We start from the raw sequence: 14,544 nt of genomic DNA on the forward strand, positions 1-14,544 counted from the left end.
AAGCATTCCATTTAAAAAGTAAGAAAAAAACCCAAGAAAACCAGAAGGACCAAAAATAAAAGCACCTAATAAATGAAAAAAAAGACAAGAAAATAAAACATATCAGATTTTACTTGTCTAAAAAAGAAAAATCAAAAAAATAAATTAGGCTAAGTGAAATATGAAAAAAGAGGAAAATTCAATGTACAAAACTAGAAATATCAAAAAGCATATAAGAAGATACAAAAGATATTAAATTTATGAGAGAAACAAATGACCAAAATTGATGAATAAAGTAAAAACCTAACCAGTGTAAAACACAAAAACTGTCAAAGAATTACCTCCAACAAAGGCTCCAGGCCTAGATGGTTTTGTAGTTGAGTTCTTTAAAACTTTCAAGAATAAATAAGTCCCATGCTATATAAACTGTTCCAGAGCACAGAAAATTAGGGAAAGAGTTCCAATTCATTTTGCAAAGCTGGCCTAACCCTGATATCAAAACCTGACAAAGATAGCATAAAAAAAAAGAAAATTACAGACCAAATTCATTTATGAATGTAGATGCAAAGTTCCTAAATAATACACTTGAAAATAGAACTCAATGGTACACTACAAGATAACACATCTTAACATAAGGAGGACATTCATTCTAGAAATAAGAGTTTATATTAGGTATCTTTTTTTTTTTTTTTTGAGACAGGATCTCACTCTGTCACCCAGGCTGGAGTGCATTGGTGCGATCATGGCTTACTGCCGCCTCCACCTCCTGAGCTCAAGCAATCCTCCAACTCAGACTCTCATACAGCTAGGACTACCAGTGCATGCCACCATGCCCAGCTAATTTTTTGTAGAGACAGGGTCTTGCTTTGTTGCCCAGTCTGGTCTTAAACTTCTGGCCTCAAGTGATCCTCTAGACTTGGCCTCCCAAAGTGTTGGGATTATAGGCATGAGACACTGTGCCCGGCCTATATTAAGTAATATCTTTATAAAACACATCACATCGACAGGTCAAATAAGAAGCACTGCAAAATAATCTCATTTGGATGCCAAAATATTTAATGAATTCCAATATTCACTTCTCATTAAAAAGAAAATAAAGTCTTGTTCAACTATAAGTGATACATAATTAACATCAGTGAACTTACTGTAAGAGGAAATGATGCCTATCACTGCTATATGTAAAATTGGAAGGAAAGTCTTATTAAATGTAATAACAAAGTAAAGACAATGAAGAAGATTCACAGGATAAACTATCTAGAAAAGTCAAAAGTAACAACTAAAATTAAGGACTAAACAAAATTCAGTAAATATAAAATGTACAACATAAAAATAACAGAAATCTAGGAAGTTCCTATAAACCAAAACAAATAGTCTTTTTCATATTTATTCATATTTTTCATATTATCATATTTTTCACAATATGAATAATAGAAATTACCGAGGATTACGTTAAAGGAGAAAATAAGTGAACTTAATTGAGGGAAAAAAGGCAAAACATTACTGAAGGGCATGAAAGAAACATGTAAATTAAGAAACATATTTCCAGTCTGTAGTTAATTTTTCTAAAATTTTCAGCTAATGTGTTTGAATCAAAATCCCCTTAGAGTTTCCTTTTTTAAAATCAGAAAACTGATTCGCAACTTCCTGTAAAAAAAATTAACTGGTCAAAAATAAAACCAATGAAACTTGTGAAAAAGAAGTATAAGGAGGAAAGATTGGCCCTGTCAGCTATTTAAACATTTAATAGCTAAAATATCTAAGTGGTATAGTATTACCAGAAAAACAGAGAACATAAAAGAAGAAAACTGAGTCCAGAAGGCTTTAGTAAGGTTAACAGTACATTATAGATTAGTGTTAAGACAAAAATTATTCAATAAAAAACCTGGGATAATTAATCATTTAGAAAAAATTAAAATAAGTACCTTATCTAATAGCATTTACTAAAATAAATCACAGATAAACTCAAGGCTTATATATAAAAAATAAAATAAAAAAATACCTAGGAAAAATATATGTGAGTATTCAGCAGCTGGTGGCATGGAGAAGTTTTTTCTAAGCATAATAGTAATGTTACAAGCTGTGACAAAAGTGTACAGATCAGACTACTTATTTAAAAATTAACTAAAATTAACAAAGAGCAATCTTGAAAAAACATTTACGTTTTAATATTTATGTCTTTAATAAACGGACATGTAAAAGGCTAGAACAAACATATCAGAAGGAAATGCATTTAGTGAATAACAACAGTATTTAGCCAGCAATCCCAATTTTGATAATTTACATTAAATTATACAGCCAAGGATGTTCACTGCAGTGCTATTTGCAACTTCCCTCTCACCCAAGAACTGCATAAACAGTGGGGCCAAATTTGGTTAAACAACAACAAAAATGTATACGTTAAAGAAGGCATTAGAAAAACTATAAGGAAATAAAACCAGATGGTTATTTTCAGATAGTGAGATTACAGGTGCTAAATTTCTTCTTTATACATTTATAACTATTTTCCCAAACTTTCATGATGAATATACATTTTACAATTAGAAAAACAGTATAAAAATCAATGCACTGATAATAATTTTCCTGAAGACATGAATATTAGAATTCAAAAGTTTCAACAAATAAAAAAGCTCAAAATCATTTGTAAATTAAACTCTTTGTGCATACTGAAAGCTCCTTAAAGCTTTTTATTTCTATTAATATCTTAATTTAGCATGAAAACACAGTTAAAAGAAGCCAGTCTTTACTGTCTGAGATTACAACTTCATTTTTTTCCTCAAAGGGATTTTGCTTTTAATGACTATTAAAGGGATTTTCACACAAATACATCTAAATACACTGAAATGAATTATAAAAGGGTCCATACACAACAGGAATAACTTAAAAGGATACTTCATATTAATAACATCATTTCTTTCATTGAATATTGAGAACATAGAATGATCAGTCTTAAACTGATCCTGTTAAGATTTTATTCGGGAAATTTCATGTAGGCACTCTAAACAGGATAATGAGTGCCTAAATGATTGTGTGTCTAACTGAAATCTCTCCTGTGATTTAAAACTCTTGTTCTTAAAATATATAGCTATATTCTATTTAGTTTTCTTTAGACAACATAATTGTAAAACTTTTAACTGTTTTCTAATACTTTGATCTACATTTTGCCTTTCTGTAGTGTTTCTACAATTTTTATCTCTTTCAAATTATTTAAACCCAAATGGCAAATTATGGTTTTAGGCAATGTACAAGCAAATAACAGAACAACAGCTTCTACCACATGCTGTAATTCTATGGAAACACCAACATTCTTTCTTCCTAGCACGTGTCATGTTATTATGCTGTGTCTCTTACAATAACCATATTATTTGTATGCACGTATACTAACCATATGTAAACTAATTCATACTCTGAGGTGCTTATTTATCTACACCAAGTGGAAGTCCTGGCCAAATAATATTAGCAGTATTTCTAACTACTCGTCCAATGTTTTCTACTCACTCAGTTTGATATTACTCAACTTTTAACACGCTTACCTTCTTAACCTATTATGAACTCACTTATGAAATCTGAGTTCTAGTCTTAGATCTGCCCCTCACTAGTTTTGTTACACTGGTAGAGTCACTTAACTTCTCTAGGTTTCAATGTTTTCATCTATAAAAAGAGGATAGGAACATAGTGGAAGACCTACAAGGTCTGTTACAACACAAATTTTATCATCACTGTCAGAGATCAGGTTCCGCTCTAATCACTCTTACTATAAAATTAGTGCCTACTATGTGGAAATGCTATGGAGAACACTACAGTAAATAAGTGAAATATTCTTAGTGAAATTTTTTGAACTAAAATACCCAGAATCAGATATTTTGTGTATAGTACTCTATTAATTATTATTAGCATAATTCTCTCCAATTCCATGAACAGAACTGGCATTTCTTTCCTAATCATGCTATTATAAAAACTCTCCCTTACCTACTACTGCCTTTTTAAATTGCAGCCTATCTAAATCACTTTCTTTTATCTCTGTTGCTCTCTACTGAACTGTAAATTAATTGCTCAAAATTGCAGTTCTCACTACTCCTCCCAAACAATGTGATGTTTTGGGTCTCTTTTGTTTAAAAAATCCTTTAACTTTTTTTAGAAAAAAAAATCATAAGAATTTATGGGAATCTTTGAAAAAGATTTCAAGGAAAAATTCAAATATTATAGGAAAACATAGCCATGTCTTGCCAAAGGCAGAAAACTTTTAGGAATATAAGGACTGCTTTCATGGGCCAGGATCACTCTTCTGCAAATGCAGCGTGCTCTCTCTAAGGTATTATGAAGGGTGGTGCAGATGAAAGTCATCACTTCAAAAATTATATGAATACCCTGTATTCCTTCATTAGTCTGTTACGGAAACGTCACACATTTATTTGCCCAATGTGCCTTTTGGAAAACCAGCAAGACATCTTTGGATAATTAGTCCTTTAACATTCCCTACTTGAGACAACTTTTAGAATTTTAGAGCTAAAAGAAACCTCAGTCTGGGCAATGGTAAAACTCTTTCTCTACAAAAAACAAAAACAAAAACAAAAACAAAAATTAGCCGAGCATGGTGATGCGCGCCCATAGTGTTAGCTACTCGGAGGGCTGAGGCAGGAGGATCGCTCGAGCCCTGGGGGTGGGGGTGGGGGTGGGGGTGGGAGTGCGAGTTAAAGCTGCAGTGAGCTGTGATCGTGCCATTGCACTCCAGCCTAGGTGACAAGAGTTAAACCCTGTCTCAAAAAACAAACAAACAAAAAAAACAAAAAAGAAACCTCATACATCTTCAACTGCCTCATTTTATAGATGAACCAACTGACAAAAAGTGGTTAAAATACTTGCCTATGTCACACAAGTTTAATGGCAGAATCTATTCTCTTGATCTTCAATCCAGAGTTTCAACATATCATACAAGTTTACCTGATTTCTACAACCTTTTACTGAATTCAAATTTGCTTCTTTGAAGTTTCAGAGGGGGGTCTATTTTAACGAACTTGAATTTAATGAAGAATCTATGCTTATTCTAACTATATATATATATATATATATATATATATATATATATATGCATATATGCTGAATAAGGGCAAGGGCTGTGACTGTTTACAATTGTATCCTGCGAACTTATCACAGGGTCTGGCATATAGGTATTCAATGGATTGTTGTAGACTGAATGAATGAACAAGTTGGATCACATGCACTCTCAGTTTTAACCTTTGTAAAGAGAAAATAAATCTAGAGTTCTTCAGTTTAACTTTGTTCTCTTGACCATTTCAGATATTTTTATCTAGACTTTCTTCTAGCTCCATTATGTTTCTTTTGGTGAGGTAGTAAGAATTGTGAATAGATACCAATAATCTCAATAAGTACAATTTCCTTTGCATTACCTTACACTGGTTAGCAATAGCACTTATTTGACACTTTTTCCCCCAAATTTGTAAGTACAACACATTAATGCTTGTTGGTCTGACATTTCAATATGACCTCAAATTTGGTTTTATTTACTCTGCTGGAATAAATTCCTCCTTCCAAATCAATTATAAAAATGTTAAACGAGACTATATTTAGCACCTATTAACCTTTTTCTAACCAGAAGGGCTCATCAGCCTCTATACTTTTGTATCCTGGATTTAAATAAATTGTAAATACAACCAAATTTGAGTGTCTAATATGTGCAAGTCACTGAACTCTCTTGTCCTTGATAAATAATATACGATATTCTTTGGTATGGAGAAGAATTAGAAGACTTTTAGATTCATGAAAAGGGCCTTTAAAAAGTCCAAGTAAAAAATCATGTTTTAGTTTTGCCTTATGTATTGATTTATTTATTGCCTTCCACTCTAACCCCAGATACACACTCCTATCATACTTAAGAATTCTATAGGAATCCTTTTATTCACCAATCCTACACCACTGTCCTTGTACTCTCTGACCTCTCTCCTGTCATCCTAAAGAACTCTACAGAAATCCTTTTATTCATTAATCCTGCCCCCCTTTATTACACATGCTACTACAGAAGCTTAGAGCTGGAATGAATCTTAAGAGATTTCTAAGTGTAGTTCCCATATACCAGCTTGATATTCACCAATAATAAAACAAATCACTATGGCCAAGTATAGTATTTTACCTCTTTAATATATCAGCATGCCGTATTACACATACTACTTACTTGTACTCATCATAGACTTCCTGTTTGGGCAGTGAAGTCTCCGGATGTTCCTCTAGGGTATTCCGAATCCAGGAAAAGGCATGCATTTGTTGTGCCCGACTAGATGACATGGCATTCTGATCACTAATAGAATGAAAACATGTTTTAGCTGACCAGACAGCAATTCATTAACAATTTTTGAGCTAGGCCTAAATGTTCCACTAAAGAACTGTATACAAATACACTATAAACGACCAAACCAAACTTAGGACATCTAGTAGATAATTGTCCACCTATGGTTGTGAGCTGTTTTCCACAGCTAGTGTAAGACTGAAGTTACTGCCCTGCTCCATCCCTCCCCATGCAGGTGATGGAGCACTGACAAAGTATTTGTTTTGGTCAAAAATCACCTTTAAGTGGATATCTGCTCATGTACTTACCTGTTCATTTGCCTACATTTACCAAATAAATCATCAAACTTTAAAACAAAATTATACAAAAATTCCTTATTTCTATTTGCTCAGCATTCTCAAATAATATATATATACATATATATATATACATGTACACACATACATATACATATATACACATATACACACACACACACACACACATATATATATATATATATATGTAACTACTTGGAAATCTTACTAAAGCATTCTATGCTCCAGAATGGAATTCGTACCAGAGAGATCCTGAACAGACAAATCTCCCCCTACAATCCTTCCTAAAGCCAGGCCCCCTGCCTCAGCCTGACATATCCATTAAACACTGTAAGCTTTTACTATATGGAAGTATTACTTATAAATAAATACCGAAATGGACACCAAAGATAGGACAAGGGAAGCTACTCTACTGATTGTGACATCCATCTCAGCTATCTGTAAGAATAATTTATTTAATTTCAAAGAAAACACTGAGCAAGTGTCTAGGACATAACATGATTAAAACAGTGATAAAATTTGGTCTGAGGGAAAAAAAGATAAAACTCAAATAATTTTCATTTCATTTATTTCTAGATACAGTTTTAAAAAATAGAATGATAAGCATAATTTATATGAATGAGATGAATTCTGAGAAATACTTAAAAGGTTAAGGAAACTCTTAAAAATTAGAATGACTGAATGAACAGCTTCTCTCCAGTTTCTATAATTTTTAATGATGAAACTATAGTAATACCCCAAGCACTTAACACACCTTACATTTATGAATTCATGTTTCATACAGGCAATTTCACTTTATTTTCTGTTTTATATTCTATGATGTGTTTATCTGATAGTACCTAAAAAAACTCTTGTACCTTATTCCTTATGATACCTATCTGTTTATTCTTTGGTTTTCCGTTCAATTTTCACAATCCCTCACACTGCATAAACATATTCATCTGTCTATGAAACAAAACCCAAATTGCATGTCATAGCATTTACCCAGTTGCACAAATAAATTAGCAAAAACTGCAAGTAAATACTTAACCAAATATCACCAAAGACTAAAATGATGTATTGTTTTGCCAGTATGTTTTCTAATGATTTCAGGAATATTGCAAAAACTGTAACAACCAAAACATACACACCTCACATATATCCTAGGGACATTCTATAAACAGCATAATCATAGCAAGGACAAGAATAGATATACCTTTTCTCTCCATTGCTGAGACCAGAAGGCAGCTGAAGGTAGAGGTAGAGTTTCTCTAGGTCTGTAAACTTCTCAACTTCTTGCTATTTACAAAGGATTAAAAAGAAAGATCATTTTTAAAAAACACTAATTTTTCCCCAAACAAAATTTACTAACATCTCCCTAAACGATAATGACCATTTAAATTTAAAACAGATGAATCATTTGTCTTTTCTCATCACTAAAATAATACAATTAGGTTATTTGATAAATTTATTGCATACAAAAATTTAATAAAAGAAAATGGTACTTCCCTATTAGTTCTTACATCATGGGCATAAATAGAATTATTGACCAAGGCTCAGAAAAAGGCTTCTCATTTTTAATCACATTTAAAGAAGGAGGGTTTTACTTCTCCTATAGGACAAGTACTGGACCAGGAATCAAAAGAAACATTTATTAGTTAGTCTTCATCTAACCATTAACTGGCTATGAGGTTTTCAGCACTTTTACAGCAAATTTTCTGTACAATTATAAAATGAATGACATAATTTCTAGAAGCTTTTCTAATTTCCAAATATTTAGAACATGTGACTGATGGTGCTACTGTTACCTGTGGATGGAACTGAGGTTAAAAACACTGAAATAAAGCCAGTAACTCCTTCCAGACCTTACAGATGTGATTATTTGTTGGCTTGCCAACAGTGGCTATTTAGAGAATCTACTTGTAAGATTTTCTATTGCTACTGTCCTGCAACTATGTCATTTTGTCTCTAAATGTAACCTTTAAAATAATTTTTGCCTTCCTACCTTTCTTCTAAACTCAGTTTGCCATAATGGCTTCAAATGTGCCACAAATCCTATTATAATAAAAATATTCATAGTAAAATTCTGGTAGCCTAATCTAAGCAAAATTCCATTGCAATGAAAAATGTGGACAGATTACTGGCATTCCTGGTAGAATTTATTCTTACTTAATAAAGCACAGTTTAAACAGAGATTCAGTTTTTGAAAATACCTAACATGATATAACCAAGCCTATTCTTAGTCTCATCAGAAGATATCCACAAAAGTTTAATCTTAGAATCCATCCACATAATGATTTAATCAATCGCATGCAAATAGCTCCCAAATTTACATTTTTAAAATCCCATGGCCTACAGGTATTTTCCAATTAGCTCTTGCTCCAATACCTAATAATATCAACTATACCCTTGTGTAGCTCTCCCCTCAAAGAAAACAAACATCAGTTGGATTTAGTGAGAACAGAAAAAGAACTACTGTCCTGAACAGTCAGTGTATGTAGTAACCATATTTCCTCTTCGTTGAGTGACAGTCCTGCAGTGCTTGCTAGATCCATGAAATCTATTTTCAGTCTGTACTGTATGCTGATTGGTAGGGTCAAAACCACTAAAAGAAAACATTTTCTCCGTATCTTCAAACATGTCATCAAATAATCCACCTCCAAAAGAAAACTCTTGGAAATGATGCCTTTGTCTACTGGAACCACCATCCTGGCGTGTCTGGAAATGATTTTCAAAATGCTTCTTGGATCGAGTGTTTTGGTTTTGACCAAAAAAGCCGAAGTCTTTAAATAAGTCATCAAAATTGAAGTTAAATGACTGCTCAAAAGAACTTCCACTACCTCTTTGTCCTTTACCATTAGTAAAAGCACTGTGTCTAAGTGTATCATACTCTTTTCGTCTATTAGCATCTGAGAGTGTTTCATATGCTTCTGCAATCTCTCTGAATTTTGCTTCAGCATCCGGGCTCTTATTTTTGTCAGGGTGGTACTTCATGGCCAACTTGTGAAAGGCCTTCTTGATTTGGTGACTGTTCAGGACAGTAGTTCTTTTTCTGTTCTCACTAAATCCAACTGGTTGACTCTTCCTCATTATCTTTGATGCTAAACAATTTTCTGTGAACTATTTTGACAAGTGCATGATTTCACTTTAAACAATTTGATATAGCTATTAAATATATTTAAGAGTTTTTTTTTTGACAAATTCAACATTCAACGAGTAGACAAAATGCTAATAATTTCCTGGATTAGGAAAGTTTCTTTAAAAAACACGTAATTTTGCCTAGTCCTTTTTCTCTACCTGCCCTTGGGCTCACTAATATCACCAGTTTTATTACCAAGAAAATATTGAGTTTACCTGGTTAAACTTTAAAAGTTAATTGTAGATTTAAATTGTGTGAACTTAATGATTTTTGCAGTGAAACCTTTACTAATTCAAAGTTGCATGTTCTATAACATCTGTGACTTGCGTTGCAGAATGTACATGAAACCGTGTAACTGAGTCATTCAGCAAAGGAGAACAGTATCTTGGTTAATTGCTACTGAAAGGTTGAGAAAGGGATGGTTTGATATTTACCACAGCACTGTGCCTTTCTACAGTAGAACTGGGGTAAAGGAAATGGTTTTATTGCCCATAGTCATTTAGGCTGGAAAAAAGTTGAAAACTTAACGAAATATTGCCAAGAGATTGTAATGTGTTTGGTCCTAGGCTAAAAATGATTTTGTAGTGTTGAAATCGTAGCTACTTACATATCTTTTTCATATTTTTTTCTTAGTTGTTGGCACTCTTAGGTCTTAGTACGGATTTATGTGTTTGTGTGTGTAGTTTATCCTCTCTCTACTCATCTTTATCTAGAGGTTGACTGATACCTCATTCTGTTTGTAAAACCAGCCAGTAATTTCTGTGCAACCTTACTATGTGCAATATTTTTAAATCCTGAGAAATGTGTGCTTTTGTTTTCGGATAGACTTATTTCTTTAGTTCTGCACTTTTCCACATTATACTCCATATGAGTATTAATCCTATGGATACATATTAAAACAAATGTCTCATACAACATTGTATGTGAGAGAAATATAAATATTTACAACCTGAAAAAAAAAAAAAAGAAAACAAACACACATTCTCTTCTTAATTGCTACTTATCATCACCTTCTTTTCTCTAGTTTCCACAGTGTTCAGTTTTGGAGTCTGTTTAACTCTTTTTTTCTTGGTGCATTCCACATTAATCCTTTATTTAGCCTTCTAACACTCTGCCCCATCTTCTTCCAGTCTTGATTTTTCACTGCCACCACAGTAGTCTAGGTCTTCAGCTGTCTTTCTTTCAACAATAAGGATAATTCATTTGCTTATCCATTACTTTTGTTTTCTGTTATGTTCCACAAGTGGCATAAAATAACTATGAACCTATACTATATATCACAAATCATACAGAGTGAACAATACAACACCGATGAACAATACACCACCACCACAGTTCTTGCCCTTAATGAACTTTTAATGACACTTAAATTTCTAAAATGTCTAACCAGCTGGTTTTCCTACCTCCGATGTCGCCCCACTTTAATGTCTTAAATATGGTTCCTGAAATTTTTTTTTGTCAAATTGTTTTTTTTTTAAGAGAGTCTCACTCTGTTGCCCAGATTGAAGTGCAGTGGCTTAATCATAGCTCACTGCAGCCTCAAACTCCTGGGCTCAACTGATCATCCCACCTCAGCCTCCCAAGCAGTTGGGGCCAGAGGTGTGTGCCACCACAGCCATGTAATTTTTTAATTTATTTTTTGTAGCTTGTTGCTACAAAATTGTTGCCTAGGCTGGTCTGGAATTCCTGCCTGGCCTCAAGTGATCCTCCTGCCTCCCAAAGTGCTGGGATGCTAGGTATGAACTACTGTCAAATATTATTAACATCACCCACTTAATCACAACAATGCCAATCATATTAAATGAAGAGAAGGTTATAATAATAAAATACCTAATATTATGAGCCATGTCTGAGAAAGTGTAATAAAAAGATCATTTCTGATCATAAAGAAAAAAATCTACTGTTGGAGAAACCTTGGATTCTATATAGCTTTCAAGTTTTAAATATACTGGAAAAAAGAATAGAAAAGAAATTCCAGAACATAGAAGAAATTTCAGAAGATGTTCTAAATTAGTATTAAGCACCAAAGAGATGATTTAGAAGATGGCAAAAAAAAGTTTTGAAAAAGATTAAAGTCAGTGTCCTAATTTTTTAAAAACAATGAAAACTTGTAACTGTTCAATTACTGTTTTCATTGCCATATGGGGTACAGCACATAGAAGAAAAAATTTGGAGAGTAGCATGAAAACTGATAATAACAAAATTCTATAAAGCAAACAAACAAAAAAAATGACCCAAGTATATAGTGATGGCATTTCAGTCCAGCAAGGCTGGGCTCACCATCAAGATTTCTGGTTTTGGATATACTGTGTCATCCACTGCTAATTAGTGGCTTCTGAAACAATGCTCACTGGTTTAGGAGAAGACCTTAACCTTGCTTATCAAGGCAAGAGTATCATGTGGCAAGTATGTTAAACATCAGATTATTTGATATGCTTTATGAAGATTTAAATGATAAGAATTAAAAGTTTTCTGTTCTATGTTGAAATTCATTGGTGGTCAAAAAGAAATTCCTTTGGCTGCATTTATAAAATAAATCATAATGGTATTCTATTTTTGGAGCACCAGAGAAAAGACCAACTTTATAAACTTTAAAAATTATAATTTTTTATTCAGCCATAAAAGGAATGGAGTACTGATACATGCTACAACATGGATGAACCTTGAAAACATTGTGCTAAGTGAAAGAAGCCAGACACATATCATGTGATTCTGTTTATATTAAATATCCAAAATAGGCAAATCCCTAGGGATAGAAAGCAGCTTAGTGTTTCCCAGAGGCAGATGACTGCTTAAAGGGTACTGAGTTTCCTTTTGGGGTGAGGAAAAGGTTTTGAAACTAGATTGAGATGGTACTTGTACAACACAGTTAATGTACTAAATATCACTAATGGTAAATTTTATGTTATGTATATTTTACCACAATAAAAAATCTAATTTTTTTTTTTTTTGAGGTGGAGTCTTGCTCTGTTGCCCAGGCTGGAGTGCAGTGGTGCGATCTCAGCTCACTGCAAGCTCCGACCCCCGGGTTCACACCATTCTCCTGACTCAGCCTTCCGAGTAGCTGGGACTACTGGCGCCCGCCACCACGCCCAGCTAATTTTTTGCATTTTTAGTAGACACAGGGTTTCACCATGTTAGCGAGGATGGTCTCGATCTCCTGACCTCATGATCCGCCCACCTCGGCCTCCCAAAGTGCTGGGATTACAGGCCTGAGCCACCACGCCCAGCCTAAAATCTCTAATTTTTAACAGAGCTTCGCACATTTGGAAAACATATCTGATGATTCGAAGTGAAACTTAAATGACAAACAACATCTGTAGACTTAAAAGTCTTCACTTTCTTGAGTTGAAGAAGTTCTCAAAGAAAAGCTAGTGAAAACGGTTTCAAATTTAGGCAGAACCTCAAATATTATTCAAGTCTTTTGAATGAGGTAGCTGATAATTTCATACTATTGCGGTTGAAGATCTTGCCTGAAAACTTAAAAGACTTCTTTCTCATGCACTTCAGTCTTTGCAAAAAGATATTAAAAAGGAATCTTTGAACTCAAGTTTGATTTATATGTCAAACACATTCCAGGAAACAATTTTGGAGAATTTTCGTAAAATATCCTTGGTTATTCCCAGCAAGTGAGCCGACCTTGCATGTCATCATCCCATTTTCATAAGCATAGATTTATGAAGATGGTTTTTCTGAACCTTTAGCTATGAAAGCACAACAATGCTACAAACTTAATGACGATTGAGATGGTACTTTGACCTTCCACATTCTGGACAGAAAAGCTTGTAGCAAACAATCAGATTAAACATTCATTTTTATATTATGTGATCAAGGGGAAAATGAAGGCATAGTGTAAGATCAAGTTGCTTTTGGAGGTTGAAGGTGGACTGTGGTGTTTGAATCCTGCCACGCAACCCCCTTCCCTTCTAAAACTCTGGTTGACAAAAAAATACTGACATAAGAACTAGTAACATGAAGCTAATTCTTTCTATGAGGTGCAAGTGTAGAGGTGAAGAAAACATGGGACAGAGACAGCATTCCATCTGCTCACCCACATTTCTCAGTCCACTTTGCAGTTAGCTTGTAGTCATGTGATTATTATGAATCTGATCACAGTGATGTAATTCACTACTCAGCTGACAGTTAAGAATCAATGTGTTGGCCAGGGGCAGTGGCTCAAGCCTGTAATCCCAGAACTTTGGGAGGCTGAGGTGGGCAGATCATGAAGTCAGGAGATTGAGACCATCCTGGCTAACACGGTGAAACCCCATCTCTACTAAAAATACAAAGAAAATTAGCCAGGTGTGGTGGCGGGAGCCTGTAGTCCCAGCTACTCGGGAGGCTAAGGCAGGAGAATGGTGTGAACCCGGCAGGCGGAGCTTGCAGTGAGCTGAGATTGCACCACTGCACTCCAGCCTCAGCGACAGAGCGAGACTCGGTCTCAAAAAAAAAAAAAAATCAATGTGTCACCCTATCCCATTTCCCCCTCTGTGGCACCTTGGAAGCCATGTGTTGCACTGGTGAGGCTATAACATGTCGGCCTTCCTGTCAATGTTGGTTCTGAGGGATTATTTGGAACAGTGGTCTTCAGTGATTTCTCCTGCATATGATGCGAATGAAAATACATTTTTGTGGTTAGGCCACTAATATTTCAGGCTTAGTTACAACATCATAGACTAGCCCATCCTGATTAATATAAAAATTAGACTCTTTCCTCTAGCACTTTTGAGGAAACTGAAGGATCCTTTTTACATATGCAGATAAAAATGTGGAAACAGACAGGAACAGCACCGGTCTGCAATTCCCAGTGAAATTGATGCAGAAGGTGGGTG

At 34.2% G+C, this 14,544-nt stretch overlaps 3 protein-coding genes across 5 annotated transcripts in view; all 3 read right to left on the reverse strand.

The window, feature by feature from the left end:
* The window catches only part of NEDD4 (NEDD4 E3 ubiquitin protein ligase), a 613,929-nt gene that overhangs the window by 297,520 nt on the left and 301,865 nt on the right, over nucleotides 1-14,544 (reverse strand). The gene's annotated exons all lie outside the window — the stretch shown is intronic.
* The window catches only part of RFX7 (regulatory factor X7), a 161,321-nt gene that overhangs the window by 39,680 nt on the left and 107,097 nt on the right, over nucleotides 1-14,544 (reverse strand). For all 3 annotated transcript variants that reach the window (XM_054451606.2, XM_054451607.2, XM_063652643.1), the window contains 2 exons: nucleotides 7,790-7,872; nucleotides 6,167-6,289 (listed from right to left, as the gene is read on the reverse strand). In XM_054451606.2, coding sequence (XP_054307581.1) covers nucleotides 6,167-6,289; nucleotides 7,790-7,872 — 206 coding nt within the window. The remainder of the gene's footprint in view (nucleotides 1-6,166; nucleotides 6,290-7,789; nucleotides 7,873-14,544) is intronic.
* Nucleotides 8,340-12,694, reverse strand: LOC129014324 (dnaJ homolog subfamily B member 9-like). Its single transcript, XM_063652644.1, has one exon. The coding sequence runs from the start codon at nucleotides 9,661-9,663 to the stop codon at nucleotides 9,046-9,048; it is 618 nt and encodes a 205-aa protein (XP_063508714.1). The 5' UTR covers nucleotides 9,664-12,694; the 3' UTR covers nucleotides 8,340-9,045.

Source organism: Pongo pygmaeus, chromosome 16, assembly GCF_028885625.2.
Source record: "Pongo pygmaeus isolate AG05252 chromosome 16, NHGRI_mPonPyg2-v2.0_pri, whole genome shotgun sequence".
Classification (NCBI taxonomy): Eukaryota; Metazoa; Chordata; class Mammalia; order Primates; family Hominidae; genus Pongo; species Pongo pygmaeus.

Excerpts from the sequence above, each read along its gene's own strand:
- LOC129014324 (XM_063652644.1), bottom strand. The coding sequence starts at position 9,663 with ATGAGGAAGAGTCAACCAGTTGGATTTAGTGAGAACAGAAAAAGAACT.